The following is a 23386-nucleotide window of genomic DNA, read 5'->3' as shown; positions in this document are numbered from 1 at the left end:
TAACCCCCTCTGCCCTGACACTGGTAAAGATAGTCTTTTGCTAAAAACAAGTTGAAGTCACAACAAATAATAATAGTTTCCATTTATAAAAAAAGCATCTTAGGATATGTAAAATGCTTCATACATTTTACTTCACTTGATCCCCACAATAGTTCTATGAAGTTAATATTCAGCATTATTATCCTCATTTATAGGCAAGGGAACCGAGATTCAGAAAAGTTAAATGATTCAGTCATGGACACATATAGTAATATTTTGTTACTGTTGTTGTTTAGTCATTCAGTCATGTCTGGCTCTTCACAACCCTATGGACCATATTGTCCCTGGGGCTTTCTTGGCAAAGATACTGAAGTGGTTTACCATTTCCTGCTTGAGTGGACTAAGGAAAAAAGAAGTTAAGTGTCCAGTGTCACGCAACTTGTAAGTATCTAAGGCTGTATTGGAACTCAGTTCCTCCTAACTCCAGGTCTGGCACTCTATCCACTGTGTCACCTAACTGCTTCCTAGGTAAACAAAGGTTAAATGATTTGCCCAAGGTCACACAGCTAGTAACTCGGGTCTTCCTGACTTCAGGCTGGGCACTCTATACACTGAGCCTCCTAGCTGCATCCATAGCAAGTTTAAGAAGCTGAATTAGAGCCCAGAGCTCTAGAACACTTTCTGCTACCGCATGTTGCCTTATATTAAATAGACAGAACATGGGGCAGCTAGGTGGTGCAGTGGATAAAGCACCAGCCCTGGATTCAGAAGGACCTGAGTTCAAATCCAGCCTCAGACACTTGACACTAGCTGTGTTACCCTGGGCAAGTCACTTAACCCTCATTGCCCCACCAAATAAATAAATAAATGAATGAATAAAATAAAAATAAATAGAACATAAGCTCCTTGAGGACAGGAAGCGGTTCATTTTCACACAGCACATTTGCCTGACACACTGCAGATACTTAATAAATGCTTGTTGATTGATCGTCAATTAAATATTTGTTGAATTAAAAATGAGGAGAATGAAGAGAAACTATGCGGGAATGCCTGGCTCTCTTGGAATCACAGTCAGAGTAATTCTGCTGAATTTTTTCCCACCTCACAAGTACTCCTCCCCCAAAAATAATAATAAATAAAATAAAAATAAAAAACAAACAAAAACAATAAGTACTCCCACTTTTAGACTTTTACTGGTATGATACAGAGACTGTAAGATAATAAGCTTAAATATATCACTTACGCTGCTTGAAGACTTCCAAGGCCCTCTTCAAGGTGCTGAAAAAGCAAATGCGGGGATATGATTACACTTTTGGAAGGGAGCAAACCATGCCGCCCCATAAACCTTCCATAGTCCCTTGAACTCATTTGATATCCCCCAGATACCAGTAGAGTACTGTGGTCTATTTAAAAGTTATTCTTCTTTCTTACTATGACCTGCCCTTGTTATTTTTGTAAGTCTTACATTTCTCTCATAACATCCTATTGTGAGAGTTGAGGGTAAGGTTAAGATAAGATTCCTATTTCCAGATTACACAAATGGAAGAACTGGTATTGCTGCTTACAGAAATAGGGAATTTGGGAGGAAGGGTGGATTAGGAAGGAAAGATGATGAGTTCAGTCATCATCTATTTTCATGTAAATCATTTAAATTTTAGACTAATGGGTTGGCCAGATCAAGGTCCTCCATAAACTTTTCCAGTTTTACTGTAACTTTCTGAAGATTCCCTGAACCTGTCCTGATTCTTTCACTGTACTAAGATTTTTTTAGACTTCTGGGGCTGAGCCAAGATGGCAAAGGAAAGGCAGTGAGCTCTCGAACTCATGACACGATCGCTCCAAAAACATCCAAATAACACCATAGGAAAATGCCCGGAGCAGCAAAACTCACAGAAGAATGTGCTGAAATCATCTTCTAACCAAGAACGGCTTGGAAGATCAGAAGGAGGGAACTGCTGTGCTGATACAGGAGTTGAGCCCAACCCCACAGTCACCCTGACACAGATCCAGTCCCAGGAAGGCCTCACCAGAGAAGGAGACCCCCCAGAGCCTCTGAATCAGCTGAAGCGCCAGTGTCATCTGGAACTAAGCTCACTGTCTGGTGAGAGGGCTGAGCCCTGGGAAGGGGGGAGACTACAGGGGTCTATGCTGGTGCTGAGGCAGAACTTGGATTTTTCACCACTGCTGAGAACCAGGAGGTAGGCTTGAGTAGCAGTGGCCTAGGTGGAGGAGGGGCACAGGCTCAGCAGAGCTAACAACCACAACACATAGCTGGTTGATTGGCAAGTTGGTCTGGGGTCATCTACAATCCAGGGAACAGGCCAGGTGAGTGAAGAACCTGATCCTCCTTAAATCATACCACCTGGGTCTTCTTAAGCTAGAGATACTGCAACCTGGAAACAGTGCCCCACTTTAAGGAGCTAAAAGTCAAGTAAAAGAAAGGCAAGATGAGCAGACAGAGAAAGGTGAGGACCATAGAAAGTTTCTTCAGTAACAAGGAAGACTGAGGTGCACCCTCAGAGGAAGATGTCAACATCAGGGCCCCTATATCTAAAGCTTCCAAGAAAAATATGAATTGGTCTCAGGCCATAGAGGTGCTCAAAAAGGACTTTGAAGATAAAGTAAGATTTTTCTAATTTTAATAGATCTTTAGAGCTAGGAGGGACCTTAGAACCTAGCCCAACCTCCTTGCCCCACACCCACATTTATATAAGTAAGAACAGTGCCACACTGAGAGGGGGTTATGACTCATCCAGTTATAGCTAACTAATAATGGAACAAAACCAATCTGTCCTGCCCACCAGTCCAGTGCTATTTAATATGACATCACCCAAAACTAGAAAATATTAAAGTTAGTACAAAAGATTTTAATTCTACTGGCATTTATTATAACATGACCTGATATGATATCTACATCTCTGCATATGCCCAGGGTAGCAAAGCCAATTGTTTTTATATCCCTAGAACCAATCACGTTGTCTTCCACATAGTAGCTGTTCAATAAATTCATTCTCTGTGAAGATTTGGCAGGTCCACTATACTTTTAATATTTTCAAATAGCATTTAAGAGGTAGTATGGTATAATGAATCTTTTTTTTTTCATTTTTTTTTTTGGTGGGGCAATGGAGGTTAAGTGACTTGCCCAGGGTCACACAGCCAGTAGGTGTCAAGTGTCTGAGGCCGGATTCAAACTCAGGAACTCCTGAATCCAGGGCCAGTGCTTTATCCACTGCACCACCTAGCTGTCCCCAATGAATCTTGAAGTAAAAAAAGCCTGATGGGGAAATGTCCTCCATCATATATTGACCTCTGCAACTTAGAGATGCTTGGGGCCTTGAGAGGTTAAGTGACTTGTCCAGTCCTCCCTCACACAGTAGTTAGGGTACTCTGGGCAAGTCACTTAATGTCTCAGGGCACAGGCAGCTCTCTAAGACTATACGTTGAGGAGCAGGTGCCAATATGCATTGGCAAAAGATGTTTCCTCACTAGGAGTTCCCTATACCAAATAAATCAGCTCTTAATGCCTGGCACATAGTAGGTGCTTAATAAATGTTGATTGATTGATTGATTGATTGAAATCACAGATCAAGTCTCAAAATCTGAAGTAAAAGATATGAGGATGTGGGATGGCTTGTGTATTATTTCAGTCAGTGGAAATGAAGAAGTGGGATTGTCTATACATGGGCATTGACCTCTTAGGGAAATCCTCTGAAAGGGAATGTGAATGGTTTCAGGACTTCCTGAAATGAAATGGCAGAGTAGCCCTCCCCACAGTACTCTGCCCCTTATTTCTTCCACATTGCTATAAATGTGAGATTCATCAGGACGATTAAGGAGTATTTGAAAATAAGCATCTTTTGTTTTTTGATAAAGAAGTTTTCATCTTGAACATTGCCATAATAACTAAGGAACTAACTGTTCTGACTGATGCTGCTTTTTTTCCCCCCTTTTGGTGGAAGGTAAGCACCATCATCAAAGGAAGGAGGCACCAAAAGCTTTTGGTCCTTCCTCAAGAGTCACCTCAGGGGCTCTGCTGTGGACCAAGATACTATAAAACAGAGCCTGTGCCCTTCTGCCCCAAGAAAGACGGACCTGAAACCCAGGCGTGGTCTTGGGTTTGGTGCTTCTCATACTCCTCTGAACTACCATGCCATCTTTTATTTGAGGGTGGAGAAAAGGAAGTCATTGAATATGCCTTGATAGGAGAATATCAAGGGTATCTCTGCTTACTTTTATGTACCTCTGCTTAGTAAAATTTATTATTTACCTGAGTTCTCAACTCTGACCTCTTTCGTTGAACCAATTAATGGAGCACTCCTTCCAAGAACAGACAACCACAAAGTGGTGCAGTAAAAAGCATCAATTTGGATGCTTCCCAAATTGAAGGAGCACATGGCTGTGAGACCTTGGGTTTCCATTCTGCTCAACATCTCTCATTTTACTGGCCTGGTTGAAATAAGGTACAGGGTTGGGGGAAATCTGAATAACATTAGCAAATGTGGGAAATAAAAGAGAAGGAAAGGAACATACTTAATTTCACTTTGCCCACAGGGTTTCTTCCGGCAGAGGTTGATCAGATCTTTGGCATACTTTTCTTCAATCACTGCCCTGGTGTGAACAGAAAAGATGATGGGTCATTAATGGGCCCTTATGATGTAGGAGGCAAAAAAAAAGGTTAATAGAAAAAACTAAGATCCAAGCTCTAATACAGATATTAGCTCCAAAAGGGAGTCAGATCCCAGTTAATGGATAATTTATGTTAGGTTCTCATATCCATAGTGATCAACATCCATAACGGACCAGAACAGGTCAGGTCAAAATAACAATAAAGGAAAAAGACAACCTATAGAAATTCTAATGAAAAATGATTATATTTTAAAACTAGCCATGGGAATCAGAAAGAGACATGCGCAGAAAAGGCCAAATTTGTCCCCAGATTCACCTTATGATGTGTAAATCCTCCAAACACACCTCCACTGATAAAGGTACCCGCCTCTGGGGTTGGCTTAGGACCCCCAGGAACTCCAAATTAGGATAAGCCCTCCCTTGTAACACCCGTAGGTGGAGAATATTATAATGAGTAGGACAGGCCCTCTCTTGTAACTCCCCAAGGTGGAGGTTATTATAATGAGACTGATAATCTATTTATCCATACTATAAATATAACTATCTTTCCTTTCCTTATTGGAGAGATACCTTTCCACTTTTCTGGTTCTCTCCCTGTGATCACTCACAGTATTGCAATAAAACTTGGGAAACTGAGTCACTGAGTCTTATAATTCTTTTGGGATGACTCACAATTAATTTGACCCCAAATTCCAGCCCACATCACTTAGAATCATCTTTTTCATAACCTTAACAATATCACCATTTCCTTGAAAACAAAAAGTCTGGCTTCTATATTAGGTGTGTGAATGTAATTTAATTCACAATAAAGTAAATTCAGTTCTGAATCTCATCCAACAGTTTAGTTACTACTACTACCACCACCACCATCACTACTAGTACTATCCAGACACAATATGTAGTGCCTTAAGGTTTACAGACTGTTTTCCTTAAAATAATCCTTTGGGGTAGCTATATTTTTATAGCTCCATTTTGCAGATTAGGAGACTGAAATTCAGAGAAGTTAAATTCCTTGCATGGTACCACAGGACAAGTTCCTTAGTTACCCCACCCACAGGAAGCATCAGAGCTAGAACTCAAATCCAGGCTTTCTGACTTCAAATCCAATGCTCCCTCTGCTTCATTATACCTCAAAAAAGAACTATTTATCCTGCCTGTTTGTAAGCATTTTGTATTTTTCTCATTGAGAGCCAACATGATGTAGAAAGAATATAAGACATGGAGTCTGAACTGTTCCTTGGTCTTCTTTCTCTTGTTTGTACAATTGTTTCCAGCTAGAAATGACCTTGGAGATCATCTAATAAAACCTGACAAATCCAGCCTCAGACACTTGGCACTTACCAGCTGTGTGACCTTGGGCAAGTCACTTAACCCTCATTGCCCCGCACAAAAGAAAAGAAAGAAAGAAAGAAAGAAACTGAAGCTCAGAGTAGTGCCAGGGCTTACCTAGGATCACAAAAGTTCTAAATTGTAGAGATAGCATCTGAGACCAGTATTCTGAGTTCACAAAAAGAGCTCTTTCCAATTTTATCACACTGCCTTCATGGCCTTCTTTTCTTATCTCTATTCAAAGATTCACAATACCCAAAAGGCAGCTGAAAGATAATCACTAACTTGCCCTGGAAAGTCCTAGAATGTCAGAGTTGGAAGAAACCTCAGTGACTATTTTATCCGATCCATTTCCAAACAAGAATGCTGTCTACAATGGAGCAGCCAAGTAGCCATCCAATCTTTGTTGAAAGGCCTCCAGTGAGGAGGAGCTCACTACCTCTTAAGGCAGCCCAACCAACCTATTTTAGGATTTCCTTTTTTCCTTTTATTAAGCCTAAAATGGCCCCTTTGCAATTTTTACTCATCTTTCCCAGTTCTGTCTAGTTCAGCCCAACCAAAACATTGGGGGGGGGAGGGCAATGAGGGTTAAGTGACTTGCCCAGGGTCACACAGCTAGTAAATGCCAAGTGCCTGAGGCCACATTGGAACTCAGGTTCTCCTGAATCCAGGGCAAGTGCTTTATCCACTGCACCACCTAGCTGCCCCCAAACCAAAACAATTTTAATCCCTCTTCCACATGGCAGCCCTTCAAATACTTTAAGGTAAATATCATATTCCACACCATCTTGGTTGCCCTCCTCCAGATATCCCATAACTTAACGATTTCTTCTTTTAAGTGTGAAACCCAGAACTAAATGCAAGCTAAATGTCATTTTTGCTTTAAGAACAAAGTTAAAATACTTAAGCTCTTCAGATACATTTTAACATGGGATCTTCAATTTATAATTCTTTTTCTAGAGCTCAACATTCAATTAACAATCTCTTTTGAAGAAAAGAGTGTTTTGTCCCCACACACCAAGACTAGAACATGACACAGCAGACAAAAAAATCACTCAAGTGGAGAGGAAACTGTCAAAAGAGATGAAAACTGAAACTTGATCTTCATGAAACCCATTTCTGAGAAAACAGTAGGATAACTGAAAGTTCCTTTCATAAGAGCTGAGGAGTAAGAATACGCTCAGGGCAGAGGAAGCAGCATTTCTATGCCTGGCATACTCTCTTCTCTCCTATCCAAATTTCTCTATCATTCAAGGCTCAGCTTAATCCGACTTCCTACAAGAAGCCTTCCTTGACTACTCTAGGACAGAATGGTTTTCCAATCTTCTCAAGACCTACAGCACTCATTTTCTATATCACATGATTGAGCATTTCATTATTTATTGCCTGGATTACTTTATTTATTTATTTTTTAAATTTTTTGCGGGGCAATGGGGGTTAAGTGACTTGCTCAAGGTCACACAGCCAATAAGTGTCAAGTGTCCAAGGCCAGATTTGAACTCAGGTACTTCTGAATCCAGGGCCAGTGCTTTAGCCACTGTGCTATCTAGCCACCCCCTGGATTACTTTATAATATTTAATTTGTATTAGTCTTGTATCCTCAACTACATTGTGTATTCCTCAAGGGAATAAACCCCCTTCATTTTTTTAGGGTTTTTTGTTTGTTTGGTTTTTTTTGCGGGGCAATGGGGGTTAAGCGACTTGCCCAGGGTCACACAGCTAGTAAGTGTCAAGTGTCTGAGGTCGGATTTGAACTCAGGTACTCCTGAATCCAGGACCGGCGCTTTATCCACTGCGCCACCTAGCCGCCCCCCCTTCATTTTTTTTATCATAAAAATATTTTATTATTTTCTAGTTACATGTAAAGATAGTTTTCAACATTTCTTTTAATAAGATTTCTAGTTCCAAATTTTTCTCCTTCCTTTCCTTCCCTCCACAAGACAGAAAGCAATCTGATATAGGTTATAACGTACAATCACATTAAACATATTTCTGCATTAGTCATGTTGTGAAAGAAGAATCAGAACAAAAGGAAAAAAACCTCAAAAAACAAACAAAAAAAAGTAGAAACAGTATGGTTCAATCTGCATCCTGAGTCCACAGTTCTTTTTTCTGGATATAGAGAGCATTTTTCCATCATGAGTCCTTTGGAATTATCTTGGATCACTGTATTGCTGAGAAGAGTCAAGTCTATCACAGTTGATCATCACACAAGGTCATTGATACTGTATACAATGTTCTCAAACCCCCCTCATTTTAAAGGAAACTAGACACAGAGAAATTAAGCAATGTGCTCAAGGTCACACGGGACAAAAGGGGTGAAAAGTTGAATCTATGGGTTTATTTACTTATTTATTTTTGTTTGTTTTTGAATCCAATCTAACTACAAATTTGGTACTTTTTTTTCTCCTATAGTTTGTCAATTCCTGATATCATGTCAACCATGTGAGATGGCAGTCTATTTCCTTTTAGAAGGAGGTTGGTTGGTTGGTTGGTTTGGGTTTTTTTGGTTTTTTTGTTTGTTTGTTTTGTTACGGGGCGATGGGGGTTAAGTGACTTGCCCAGGGTCACACAGCTAGTAAGTGTCAAGTGTCTGAGTCCAGATTTGAACTCAGGTCCTCCTGAATCCAAGGCCAGTGCTCTATCCACTGCACCACCTAGTTGGCCCCATTGGTTTGTTTTTAATTCTGCACTTAACAAATACTAAATAAAATGAGCATTTCTATAGGTACAGTGTCAACAGGCAATCACATCACATATCGTGAGACTTGTGTGAAAACCAGGTTTAACACAAGAGAAATGAGCGTGCATGTGGAACCCAAAGAGTTTACAATCTTTACAGAAGTTTACCCCTCCCAAAGGAGTGGAGTAAGGTGATGGCAAAAGGAGCATTCTTTTCCCTTAGGAAAAGTCCTCTAGACTGTGAAGATAGGAAGGAAGCTCTGCTTATCTACAAAGGACCTAAGCTACACATGCACTTTTTTCCCAGCCTTGCACAGATTGGCTGGTGCTTGTCTTGCCTCAAAAGGGAATCCAGCTTTGGGAGCAAACAATAAATTATGTTATATTATTGGGGTGGAGGGTGGGGGTGGGGAAGCTCCTGCCATGCTCTGGGATCGGTGTTTCTGGAAAATATGGCAACTCATAAAGACAAGTTCAGGGGACTCCTCAACAAAAGTAGAAGACAAAAAGATTATGCCTGAAATGGCATATCTAGATTATAGAAGTTCTTCATTTGTTTTCTGTCGAGGACACCATCAGCAGTTCGATACAACCTATGGCCCCTTTCTCAGAATTACATTTTTAAATGCATAAAATATAGTACATAGAATTCCAAAGGTTAGCAAAAGTAAAAGTATAAATTTTTCCCTATCCAAGTTCATGGGTCTCTTGAAATCTATTAATAGACCCCTTGTGGGCCCCAGATTAAGAGTACTTGCTCTGTTATATGTGACTTGCTTTTCTCTTTAAATAAACAATAAATTCAACTTGTAACTTTTTTTTCTTTTTTTGGTGAGGCAATTGGGGTTAAATGACTTGCCCGGGGTCACACAGCTAGAAAAATGTCATGTGTCTAAGTTCAGATTTGAATTCAGGTCCTCTTAAATCCAGGGCTGGTGCTTTATCCACTACACCACCTAGCTGCCCCAGAATTCTCTTCTTTTTGAAGAGCTGACTAAGAAAAAGCTGTCTTGTCTCTTTGGCCATTTGAAGTTTGATAGAGAACAAATCCCTCAGAGGCTTGCCTACATTTCCTTATTTATTTATTTATCTATTCATTTATTTATCTGTTTATCTAGTTATTTATTTGTTTATTTATTCTTTATTTGTTTGCTTATTTATTTATTTATTTTTAGTGAGGCAATAGGAGTTAAGTGACTTGCCCAGGGTCACACAGCTAGTAAGTGTTAAGTGTCTGAGGCCGGATTTGAAATCAGGTACTCCTGACTCCAGGGCCAGTGCTCTATCCACTGCACCACCTAGCTGCCCCTACATTTCCTTTTACTTTCTACTATGGTTGAAAGAGAAGAAATTCCTCAAAACCCAGAGAGCAGATCTGAATACCTTTGGAGATACAGGTTTAAGGCAACTGTTTTTCACTTAAAAAGTTAATACTGCTTCAGTACCCAAAGTAGTAGACATGGGAAGTTCTACAAGTACCAGGTTTAAGGCTGTTGTTCACTAAAAGAACTTAACACTGCTTCAACAGTCGAAGAATATCAGAGAAGTGGCTTCATCCAGCAGTAGATTAGAGACCCAGAAGAGCAGTCTTATCCAATGAGTGATACATCCTATAGACTATTCCTTATTCAAGGACAAGAACTTCAGAGGGGAGTGGTAGAACAATTTGCATGCTTATTGGTTAACATGACCCCCAAGCAGGCAGCATCCCAACTTCTTATAGGGACAAGTGGCATTTGGCTAACTGAAATTGAACAATGACAAGTCTAGATATCCAGGGCTGCATGTAAGCTATGCTGGCTGGATCAATATGTGCCTACCTTCTGCCTGTAGGATGGATAACCCACTGCAGACCATTTATGATGGAGATTACAGATTTCAATTATTCTGCATGAGTAAAAATTTCCCACTAAGTTCAGATCACAAGCTTGCACTGATTAAGGTTAAAAGGCAATGTAGGGGCAGCTAGGTGGCGCAGTGGATAGAGCACCAGCCCTGGAGTCAGGAGGACCTGAGTTCAAATCCAGCCTCAGACACTTAACACTTACTAGCTGTGTGACCCTGGGCAAGTCACTTAACCCCAATTGCCTCACCCCCCCCCCAAAAAAAGGCAATGTAGCATGGTGTATAAAGTAGTATATCTAGAAGCAAGAAGACCCAAGTTCAAATCCTGCCTCTGACAGTTATTAGCTAAATGATTCTGGACAAATCTCAACTTCTTTAAGTTTGTTTCCTTATCTGTAAAATAATAATGGCTGGATTAAATGAGCTCTGAAGTCCATTGCAACCCTAAATCTATAATCATAAGAGCATAGGATTTCAGTCTAGAGTTTTGAGTTGCCTTGAACACGCAGATTTCCCCATATTCTTCCCTGATACATTGCTGGCAGAGCATGAGTCAGGTTTATGAGTGGACTATTGTGCTATGTATTATCATTATTACTTTGTATCATATAAGTAAATGTTTCATGATAGTTAATGGTGTCCTCTTGCCTAATTTGTGTAAAGGGGAATCATACTAATGGGAACTCAGGAGCTACAGTTATGAATAATAATCAATATAATTCTTCCCCATCACTAGGGTTTCTCTTCCAATCTTGATAGTGAGTTGTATTCACATTGTTAAACTACCCTGACCTGCCACTGTGGGCATAGATGTGGTAAGCAAATCAGCCCCTGTCTGTAGAATCAGAAGAGTTGGGGAGTGTGGGTCAGTAGTACCATGACACATCTGTTTTACACCAGATATACAACTTACTACCTATATGACCTTGGACAAGTTACCTCAACTCTTATTAGTCTTAAATTCTTCCTCTCTAAAATAAAAGGATTGGAATAGGGCTCGTAAAGCCCTTAGAGCCCTAAATCTTATGATTCTCTGAACTAGGATGATCACGGAAAACTACACAATAACATAAGATTTTGGGGCTAGAAAGATGTATAGGATTGAGTTAGCTAGAGGGAATACAATGCAATGGGAAATATGAGCAAATACAAAGAAATGGGGAAGAACAAGATATGGTTGGGGGCAATAAAAAAAACATCCTGGCCAAAACAGAAAGCTCTAGTGTGGGAATTAGTAGGAAATCAAACTGGCAACACTAGTTATGAAGTTTCAAAAGGCAAGTGAAGATATATTGCTTCATGCTGGCAATTAATCATGGAAAATAAGCTACATAGCTATGTCCTTTTTTTTTAAACTTTTGTAATGGGGGTTAAGCGACTTGCCCAGGGTCACAAAGCTAGTAAGTGTCAAGTGTCTGAGGCCAGATTTTAACTCAGGTCCTCCTGAATCCAGGGCCAGTGCTTTATCCACTGTGCCACCTAACTGCCCCTTACATAACTATTTCCAAACAGCCATCAACCTATGTTGAAGAGTTATTTATGCTTAATGAGCAATAAAAAAGGACTTATTCCAAAGACTTTCCACAATGATAGAAGGTAAACTAGATACATTTTCAGTAGGCACAAAGGCAAATCAATTCTAGGTATTTACAAAGCAAAAAAAAAAAAGTCATATTAGGACTGAGATTGATCTGAGAGATCACCCAGGGAAAGGATAGAGGGTATAGGACAGAGCCTTGGGGTATACCACTTTAGGGGACATGTTATAGATGGTGATTCTGATAAGAAACTGAGAAGGACTGGTCAGACTCATAGGAGGAGAGGACTGGTCAGACTCTTAGGAAGAGAACCCAGAGAGAGAAGTTTTTAAAAAAAAACTCGGAGAGGAAGGAATATCCAGGAGGAAAATGGTGGTCAACAGTATGAAATGCTGCACAAAGATTAATAAGAAGGAGAGCTCAGAAGAGGTCATGAGAAAGGGCAATTAAGAGATGACTGGGGCGGGGGGGGGGGGGGGGGGGTAGCTAGGTGGCGCAGCGGATAAAGCACGGGCCCTGAATTCAGGAGGACCTGAGTTAAAATCTGGCCTCAGACACTTGACACTTAACTAGCTGTGTGACTCTGGGCAAGTCACTTAACCTTCACTGCCCCGGAAAACAAAATTTTAAAAAGAGATGATTGGTAGCTGCTGGGAGAGCAACTTCCACAGAGTCATAAGGTCAGAAAGCAGATTACGAATGGGGGCGAGGGGGCAGCTAGGTGGCGCAGTGGATAGAGCACCGGCCCTGGAGTCAGGAGGACCTGAGTTCAAATTCAGCTTATAAACTCTTTGAAGGCAAGGACCAGTTTTTATGTTTCTTTAATCTCCACAGTTGTTAGCAAAGTACTGAACACTAGGGGATTCAGTAAATTATCATTGATTGATTGATTAATTCTCATCTAGGCAGCTAGATGGCACAGTGGATAGAGTACCGGCCCTGGATTCAGGAAGACCTGAGTTCAAATTCAGCCTCAGACATTTGACACTTACTAGCTGTGTGACCCTGGGCAAGTCACTTAACCCTGGTTGCCCCACAAAAGAAAAAAATTCTCATTGATTGAGGGGAGATTCTCCTCAGTTGTGTCTTCTTACAGGAGGTGGCACTTTACCTTTCTTTTAAAAAATCTTCATATTCCTTGCAGTTTTTCCGGCCCTCATTCAGATGTTGAATAATGCTGTCATAACCAACTGTGCTGAGAAAGTGGGGACACTGTGGGAATGAGAAAAAAAAATATTGCATCAGAGATAGTGGAGAGAAAGCCTAAGGAGAGTGGCCTGTAGAAAAAAGAAGCAGATAATGGAAAGTTCCTGAAATGATGACCTCTAGGCCAAGAAACAAAAGAAGTAAAAATTAATACAATTTCATAAGAGTTTTCAAAATTGCAAAACTGAACAGCCATCAATTCATCAATGAAAGGACGATCACCAGAAGGAAGCCAGTGAAATGACTTCACATAACTCCCTGATCCAACCAATGATCTAAGCAAGTTAGGAAACCCTGAAGGAATGATAAAAAAAAAAAAAAACACCCAGTTAAAAGTCACATAAAATATGTTTTCAAATATAGTGTATATTGTGGGGTACTTTGTCCAGCAAATAAATCAACTGAAAAGTTTAGGAATTTAAATTTATAGAATCATAGAGTTGGAAGAGATCTCAGTGTTCATCCAATCTGACCCATTCCTGAACAAGAATCTCTCCTGTGGTACTCTTTTTTTTTGGGGGGGAGGGGGCAGGACAATGAGGGTTAAGTGACTTGCCCAGGATCACACAGCTAGGAAGTGTCAAGTGTCTGAGGCCGAATTTGAACTCAGGTCCTCCCGAATCCAGGGCCAGTGCTTTATCTACTGTGCCACCTTGCTGCCCCCCCAAAATAAAATATTTCAATTATTTTAAGATATTAATTTTAAGATATCAAGGCCAAATAGATTCATAAATAAAGTTGAAATGTTAAAAAACCAAGTAATTAATAGACTACATTATTTCTAAGCTTTCTTTATGAAGTCCTACTTGCATACCTCACTGTGACATGGAGGTGACCTTGGATTCTCCAAAGGGATGCCATTCAAGCATAAGCTTTGGCAGGTTTCACCACGCTAGAGAAGTTTCAGATATTGGTGATAGTTTGCTGTCCAAAGATATAAATAGCCAAGTACTGAGAAGTTCATCTGTAGGTTGGCACTGGGAGGTGGCTGGGTTGGTTTTAAGTTATTTAGCCATGAAAACCCAAGATATAAAAAATAAACAAAAAAAACCCCCAAAACAAAAAAATAAAAAATAAACAAATAAACAAAAATTACTCTCGTTCTCATGCAGACCTCATAAACGTTTGGAATGACAATGGCAGTGGCAGAAAAGAGGGTAGTGGACATGAAGTATCATAGTTTTTAGATCATCCACAAACATAACTGTAGGTACTCAGAATTGGAGTTGTCTAGTGACCAACAAACTGATTGGTTATTGGAAGGACTGAAAAATATCAACCATGAAATTTTTGCTTTAGATGAAATCAGAAGTCAAAAGAATATTTGTAGCTGTGTGACCCTGGGCAAGTCACTTAACCCCAATTGCCTCACTAAAAAAAAAAAAAAAAAGAATATTTGACCTAAATGGAAGGATGGATTACAAATTTTTACGGGAGAGGCAAATAAAGAAATTGATTGAGAAATTGTTTACCAAAACATAATAAGAAACACCATCTCGTGTAGGGATTGATCACCCTGTTGTGCAGTATTCATGCTGGGAACAAGCAAAAAAGACCACCATAAAGGTGATGATGATTTGTATGCCATTGCAAAGGATAAAGAGGCAGAAAAGTTCTAAAAAAAAAAAAAATTGACAAGATGCCTTAGACCAAGTACACATACTCTGGTGTGTGATTATTTCATTAAAAAGATAGCCACATGGGGCAGCTAGGTGGCACAGTGGATAGAGCACTGGCCCTGGAGTCAGGAGGGCCTGAGTTCAAATCTGACCTCAGACACTTAACACTTACTAGCTGTGTGACTCTGGGCAAGTCACTTATCCCCAACTGCCTCACCAAAAAAAAAGATAGCCACAGTGACAGCCAGGTGGCACAGTGGATAAAGCACTGGCCCTGGATTCAGGAGGACTTGAGTTCAAATCCAGCCTCAGACCTTGACATTTACTAGCTGTATGACCCCTGGGCAAGTCACTTAACACTCATTGCCCTGCCAAAAAAAAAAAAAGAGCCACAAGGGATGACGGTGAGAAGCATGTTGGAAAATAAGGGTTAGATTTGAGAAACAAAAAAAAATCAAAGGCTTGCAGTCATTTCAATGGTTTCATGATCATATATCATAAATACTGTCTTCTAGAAAAGATTTGGAAGGTCCTTGGCATGGAGCACACTCAAAATGAAACTATAGTTTTAAAGTAAATGACTGGTTACTGATATAAGGATCATATTAGAAGCAACTGTTTTTTAGGTCAAGCCACTGATTAGTTAAAGCAAAGGTCAAAACCAACATGAAATTAGAAAGATAAAGAAGATAAAGATAAAGAAAGATAAAGAAGGGGAAGAAGACACAGCAAGTATTTATAACAGTTTTGTCTGGCCTATTAAAATGCCCCCCCCCCCGAAAAGAAGTAAAAAGATCAAATTATTAGGGAGTGGAGAGAGAATAAACAATTATTAAGTATCTACTATGTTCTAGGCATTGTGCTAAACACTTTACAAATATTATCTCACTTGATCTTCACAACACCTCTGGGAGGTAGGTACAGTTATTGTTCTCATTTTACAGTGGAGGAAACTGAGGCAGACAAATGGTTAAGTGACTTTCCCCGGGGTCACACACCTAGTAAGTGTCTGAGACTGAATTTGAACTCAGGTGTTCCTGACTCTGGCCTAACCACTGTTAAGGGCTAAAATTCTAGCTAGTCTGTCTAAAATATCCAATGAGTGGTCGCCAATAAATTATAAGCTTTAGCAAGAGTTAGACTTTTAAGCGTTTATTAAGGAGAATAAGAATTTGGTAAAGAGAGAGAGAAAGGCCTAGATTCCTATCTGTTGAAGGGAGAGCACATTTCTAGCTCTGCTCTCCACCAGAGTCCAAAGGAAAGAGAGCAAGACTGAGCGCCAGTCTCTTCCTTCCTCCTCCCACTAGCCTGCGTCACTTCCTGACGCCAAAGAAAAGACTCCTAGTCTTGCCCTCAAAGACCTTCGCTTCATGGGTGGAACTCTTCTACAGTAAGTCTCCAGCAGGTGGTGTCATTCCAATCGTTACAGCACTGTGCACAATGCTACTTAGCTGTCCTTAAGGACAAGGGTTGTTTCATTTTTGCCTATAACATGGCAGGCGCCCAATATGCATTTATTGAATGACTCCCAGATTTAGAGCTGGAAGGGATCTTCTAGGTCATCTAGCCCAATCCTCTCATTTTGCTGATGAGGAAACAAGGCCAGAGAAGTTGGGTGATCTGCTCAGAGACATACATACGGGTCATAAGCAGAAGAACAAACCAAGATTCAGACCCAGATTTCCAAATCCAAAGCTCTTTAATTAATATACAGTTTCTTAGTTGCATCTCTGGACCATCCTCTGAGACAAGCAGCATGAGGGTTACTATTTGCTTTGGCTTTGAATAATTTAGGCTTGGTGCGAACCCTGAATTAATCCACTAACAGTCTTGCTGGGACTGCAACAAGAAAAGAAAGATGGAGAGGGCTATTTGCTGTCATTACAAATTACTACCTATCTGCTCATTCAGCATAAAATCATGTACAACTGCCAGGATGGAACAGAGAGTTTAAAGCTGGAGGAGAACTAACTGGAAAATCATCTAGTCCAGCCTCTCATTTTACAGATGAGACAAGGCCAAAAGAGATAAAGGAATGCCACAGAGACAGTGTATGTTTAATATTACCTTAAACAAATAAATGGTATAATTTGGGGGGGGGGCAATGAGGGTTAAGTAACTTGCCCAGAGTCACACAGCTAGTGTCAAGTGTCTGAGGCTAGATTTGAACTCAGGTACTCCTGAGTCCAAGGCCAGTGCTTTATCCACTGTGCCACCTAGCTGCCCCGGTATAATTTTTTAAATGTATGTTCAAAATAAAAATAGTTCAGGGGCAGCTAGGTGGTGCAGTGGATAAAGCACCAGCCCTGGATTCAGGAAGACCTGAATTCAAATCCAATCTCAGACACTTGACACTTAGTAGCTGTGTGACCCTGGGCAAGTCACTTAACCCCAATTGCCCTGCAAAAAAAAAATTACAAAATATAAATAGTTCAAGTTTGGGTTTGGAAATTTATACTGTATTTTAATCATTGATTTATTGTTTGCTGTAACATCGCATTTATAATAAGAATTATAACTTTTTTAATCAACAAAGAGGCAAATAAGTAGTTTAATACAAATGCAAAGACATCTAATTTTTTTAAAAAGCTGATTTAGGACTTGATCCTATGTTCATCAACTACAGGTCCAGTGTTCTTTTCCCTGTGCTGTACTGCATTTAGAAAACTGCCTTTCAAAGTGGCTTGCTGTAGGATAAAATACATTCTTCTGTCTGGCATTTAAAGCCTTCAACAATCTGGCCCCAGTTTATCTTACTTTTTTGTTGTTTAGTCATTTTCAGTCTTGTTCAACTCTTTTTGAACCTATTTGGTATTTTCTTGGCAAAGATACTGGAGTGGTTTGCCATTTCCCTCTCCAGCTCATTTGATAGATGAAGAAACTGAGGTAAACAGGATTAAGTGACTTGTCCAGGTTCACACAGCTAGTAAGTGTCTGAGGTCAGATTTGAATTTAGGTCTTCTTCCTCTTTTCTTTTTTTTTCTTTTTCTTTCTTTTCTTTTTTTTTTTTTTGCAGGGCAATAGGGGTTAAGTGACTTGCCCAGGGTCACACAGCTAGTAAGTGTTAAGTGTCTGAGGCCAGATTTGAACTCAGGTCTTCCTGAATCCAGGGCCGGTACTCTATCCACTGCATCACCTAGCTTCCCCTCCTTTCTCTTTTCTACTCTAATGCATTTCTCCTTTTGTCTTTTGATAAAAAACAAAAATAAAAAGTCCTAAAAGACTATTTTATGGAGAACTCACATAGGGCAAGTGCTCACATGGAGTTCAGAAGAAGGGTGTGAGAAGACACTCTCAAGGTCTCTCTGAAGAACTTTAGAATTGGTTGTCAAATGTGAGAGACACTGATGGCATGGCTAAATTAAAAAAGATGCTGTGCTCTATGAGAAAAGCAGATCAGTAGTTCAAAAGAAACATGAAATATGCAAATTTAGAGCCATGTCCACTCCAAATGTTCATATGGACTATTTGTATTTGACTTGTGGTAGAGCCTTCTGAACTCCCGTAGGTCTGATCAATCACATTGGTCACACTGTATCTTGACCCTGATGTATTGATATGAAAGAAAACAACCAACAAGCATTCTTCCTTTTACCTCCTTCCCTTTTCCCTCAAGACTCTCAGAACAGAATCAACAAACTCTCAGATCCTGTTTTTTTCTTATTTAATTACCTCAATACCCTTTGAAAACACTAAAGTTCTGAAAAAAAATGTGTCTTTACACACATTCTCTTTTAAAATGTTAGCACTACATCATCATACAGCTGCTTCCAAATGCTCAAATAAATTCACCTTTCTAAGTATCTATGAAGTCTTTTGCTTGTATTTCAGTTCTGACTCAGCTCTGTTCTTTTCATCAGAAATATCTGAAAATTCTCTATCCCATCCATTTCCCCTCCTGTCAAGATTAGACTCAGCTTTTCAGGATAAGTTATTCATGGATGTAAGTCTCTTCTGCCTTTCACAATATTGTATTCTAAGATTTCTCATTTTTTAGTACAAGCAGCCAGGGCATATGTGAGCCTAACTTGAAGTGCTTCTTTCTGTAGGCTCACAATATTTTTTCTTTGCTGTGGAAACTCTAAATTTTGGCTATAATATTTTTGAAAATCTTCCCTTTTTTCCCTCCTGTTTAGAAGATGATCAGTTAAAAAAAAAAAAAAGAAGATGATCAGTAGATTCTTCGTATTTTTATTTTACCCTGGGGTTAGGGCTAAATCTGAGCAGTTTTCACTTGTGATTTTTAAACAAATATATAGTATCCATCTAGTCCTTTTTACTATGATTTTTAGGAAACGCAAGGATTCTTAAATTCTCTCTCCTTGACTTGTCTCCAAGTCAGTTGTGAACCTCTCATCCAAAAGAGAACAGAACCAGCATGAGCTGAGATGGAAAGACACAGGGGAAATGGAGCACCTGGTCATCATGATGGAGAGATTGTACTGTCTAATGAGGAAGACAGAAACAAAGAGGAGGAAGGGAACAGGTATCTGTTAAGTACTTACTACATAGCCAGGCACTGTATGAAGTGCTTATAAATATTATCTCATTCGATCTTCACAACAACCTTGAGACTAAGGTACTCTTATTATCCCCATTTACAGGTAAGGAAACTGAGGCAGACACAGGCGATGTGACAGAGAAACCTCACAGGTAGATAGCACTTTAAGGTTAATGCTTTCCTCACAACAATCCTGTGAAATAGTGGAAGTATCAGTATCCCTAGTTTACATATGAAGAGAGACCCATAGAATTCATGACCTTTCACCTGAACTATTGTAAGAGCCCCCTAATTGGTCTCCCTTCCCCAAGATTATCTTCTTTTCAATCCACCCTCCCTCCACAAAGGTGCCAAAATAGCATATTCCTATAGCATAGCAGGTCTGATCATATTTCTCTGTTTGATAAGCTCCAGTGGTTCCCTCTCACCTCCAAGATAAAATACAAACTCCTCTGTTTGGCACTGAAAGCCTTCCATGACCTAACTCCAGTCTACCTTTCCAGGCTCATGACATTTTACTCCCCCTCACCCATTCTACCTACATTCCAGCCAAACTAAACTTTCCTACTCTTCCTCACTTTTTTTTCAGGTGCATGGAGGACCTAAAAGTACCCACAAGGGGCAGCTAGGTGGCGCAGTGGATAGAGTGGCGGCCCTGGAGTCAGGAGTACCTGAGTTCAAATTCGGCCTCAGGCACTTAACACTTGCTAGCTGTGTGACCCTGGGCAAGTCACTTGACCCCAATTGCCTCACTTAAAAAAAAAAAAGTACCTATGAGTGAATTCTTTCATAAGGTCAATACATGTACCATTTAGCAGGTTTTTTCTGAGATTTCATAATATTGGGTTTGCTCAATGAGTGTATGTTTCCTGCTTGACAATTCATCCCCACAAAGATCTTATTTCCTGTTATTTTCAGTCAAAGCTATCTTGCTGACACTGGTTCATTTTCACTGAATGGGACCAGTATCTAGCAAAATGTTCTGGGTGTGGCTTCCAAAGTCCTGGGGAAACTGCAAAAGCAAAAGATGGGAAATAGGGGAAGTCAAAGATGAATCTTTAGCATGTCAGCCCCACATACTTCCTACTACATATTCGAGTGGAATGCCTAGAGACATACAGAGATAATGACACTTGTCTGTCTAACTGTAGAACTTGCCCCAAAAGGAATTTATGATCACAGATTTAGAGTTAGAAGGGACCTTAGAAATCATCAAGAACAATGCTTTCATTTTAAAAAGTGATGCTGATTGAAGCACTATGCCAGCCTGCCTCTCAAAAAAGATGAATTTTCAGGGGCAGCTAGGTGGCACAGTGGATAAAGCACTGGCCCTGGATTCAGGAAGACCTGAGTTCAAATCTGACCTCAGAAACTTGACACTAGCTGTGCGACCCTGGGCAAGTTACTTAACCCTCACTGCCCTGCAAAAAACCGAACTCCCCAACAATGAGCCATTATAGCTTGGTAACTGTGAGCAAGTCACTTTTAGGTTCTCTGAGCCTCAGTTTCCACATGTTCATCCCATATTCACAATAATACTTGCACTTCACATAGTTGTGAGGAAAGTGGTCCAACTGCATAGGATGCTTGGACTCTCAACCTAAGCACCATCTCAAGTGTCTATGCCTAAATCAGGTGGAGATGAAATTTTTATCATATTCTCTTTGCCCTACTCTCCTGAACCAGTTGTGGTATCATATCTGTATTCTTACTCTGAACTCTGAAGTTTGGCTAGTGTGGATCTAACTGGGGGACAGAGATAAATCTCCATCCCTAGCTTATTTAGTTCTGTTCCCAAGGGAAGACTGTAAACAAAAGACCAAAAAAAATGAGATAGAAATTCAGAAAGATGCCTTCAATCTACCCTTAAAACAGTGCTGACCATCCTCTGAAGGAAGCTTTCTTCTTGAAGGGTACTTTGAATATAATGGACACTTAGCAAATGTTTGTTGGAATTCCTTGTTACAACAAATAAAATACCAGTGATTGGGAAAAATTTCTTGAGAAGATCCGTTTGAAAATGCATGTCATGGGCAGCTAGGTGGCACAGTGAAAATAGAGCACTGGCCCTGGAGTCAGGAGGACCTGAGTTCAAATTCGACCTCAGACACTTGACACTTACTAGCTGTGTGACCCTGGGCAAGTCACTTAACCCTCATTGCCCCGCACCAAAAAAAAGAAAAAAGAAAATGCATGTCACTAGTAAGCTTCTGCAACTGAAACAGAAGCATAGCTTCCTTTCTGAGCTAAAACTGGAAATTAAGCACTGACCCTAAGAAGACTTCTCCTTTTCCTTGTATTCTATAGCTTGAAGAATTGTGAAATTATAAGCCTAATGTCACTAATACATAGATCTTGAAGTATTTGTTTCCAAGGAATTTCCTTCCGTTAAGCTATGTCTTGGTTTCCTCCTCTAGAGATGGTCTCTCCCGGTCACTGGATGAATCAGGCATAGAACTGTGCTGGTAAAATATTCAGTAGTATAATCCTGTAGTATCCTTAGTAATAACTGAAGATGTCATAGCTCTCAGGTGTGTTTGCATTTTATTAGGAAACTGGGAAAGACACACCCTTCAGCCTAAAAAAAAAAAACAAGAATTATAGGAATGGGCCGCTAGGTGGCGCAATGGATAAAGCACCGACCCTGGATTCAGGAGGACCTGAGTTCAAATTCGGCCTCAGACACTTGACACTTATTAGCTGTGTGACCCTGGGCAAGTCACTTAACCCGCATAGCCCCGTCAAAAAAAAAAAAGGAATTATAGGAATGACTATAATGGCTGGGTTTCAGATACCACGGCAGGCTGATAGGGGAGATATTTTAGGGTAGCAGGATCCTAGAGCAGCTCTTAAATGAAGAAGGAAGGAGGAAAGGAAAAAGGGAGAGAAGGGAGGAAGGGAGAGAGGGAGGGAGGGGGGATAAAGGAGGGAGGGAGAGAGGGAAAGAAGGAAGTGAAGAGGGGAGGGAGAGAAAGAAAGAGAGAGGAAAAGAGGAAATATTTAGCGTGCAGCTATTATGTGCTAAGCACTGAGTTAATCGCTTTACACATATTAGGTGTTAGTATAATCTCCAGGAAACTGTAAAACTTCATTTTTAACATCTCTTGCTTCATTTATTCTGGTTATTCACAAAGTCCTTGCTGAAAATCTTTTTTTCCTCTCCCTCCACTCTTCTGAGAGATGCTTTCAGATCCGACTTTAGTCAAGCTCAGAGAGCCCTGTCCTTAGTGAGAACCCTTCTAGTTTCACAGAACCGGAGGAAATAGAGAAGAGAGGAGTGGGGTGGGAAGGTCAAAGAGAGCAGAAAAGGGAAGGAAAAGGAGAAAGAATATCAAGCGTGCTTATTGTTGGCAATGAAGTCCCGCAAAAGTTCCCTGCCTTTTGTTTTCCTGTAGACCATCAGGATTTGCCCCATCTAGCATTTGAGAAGGTTCCTGGAGAACCGGAGGACAGGTGAGAGCACAAAACCGTGGAAAGTCGAGCTCCTCTCTCTGTCTCTGTCTCTGTCTCTGTCTCTGTCTCTGTCTCTGTCTCTGTCTCTGTCTCTGTCTCTGTCTCTCTCTTTGTCTCTCTCTCTCTGTCTCTGTCTCTCTCTCTCTCTGTCTCTGTCTCCTCTCTCGCCGCTCGCTCGTTCGCTATCTCAATGTTAATCAACAGAAGCTACCAAACCAGCCAGGTCCAAGAGTTGGTTCACTTCCATATCACCTGCCAACCATCCCTTTGAATCCAGAAATTCTGAGTTGGAAAGGACCTCCCCGGTCACCTAGTGTGCTGTCTTCCCCAGCTGTTCGGGTCCCAGGGCCTCTTGCCACTGGCTAGATTCCAGGAGCTGGCTCTCCCTCCCAGAATCTTTCATTCCTCCCCCTTGCAACTGCAGCCGAGCCGGCTCCTTTCCCCGCTCGTCCCTGGTGTGCCGGCGGCCTGTTCCTCATTCTAACCCACTGCACCCCATCCGCAAACGCTCCCTCTTCCTTACCCAGAAGTTCTCCCTGAATTTAACCGATTTCATGACGTTCGAGTATTGGCAGCGAGAGACTAAGGTCCAGCTAGCAGGACTGAGT

The 23386-nt window shown here is 40.6% G+C and overlaps 1 protein-coding gene across 2 annotated transcripts in view; it reads right to left on the bottom strand.

The window, feature by feature from the left end:
- Positions 1-23386, bottom strand: part of PSTPIP2 (proline-serine-threonine phosphatase interacting protein 2) — a 72841-nt gene extending 49455 nt beyond the window's left edge. For both annotated transcript variants that reach the window (XM_043979974.1, XM_043979967.1), the window contains exons 1-4: positions 23302-23386; positions 13111-13211; positions 4510-4587; positions 1223-1257 (exon numbers count right to left, since the gene is read on the bottom strand). In XM_043979974.1, the coding sequence (XP_043835909.1) occupies positions 1223-1257; positions 4510-4587; positions 13111-13211; positions 23302-23334 (247 nt within the window). In that variant the 5' untranslated portion in view covers positions 23335-23386. The remainder of the gene's footprint in view (positions 1-1222; positions 1258-4509; positions 4588-13110; positions 13212-23301) is intronic.

The sequence above is a fragment of the Dromiciops gliroides genome, chromosome 1 (assembly GCF_019393635.1).
Source record: "Dromiciops gliroides isolate mDroGli1 chromosome 1, mDroGli1.pri, whole genome shotgun sequence".
NCBI lineage: Eukaryota > Metazoa > Chordata > Mammalia > Microbiotheria > Microbiotheriidae > Dromiciops > Dromiciops gliroides.
This window is presented reverse-complemented; position numbering and strand designations above follow the sequence as displayed.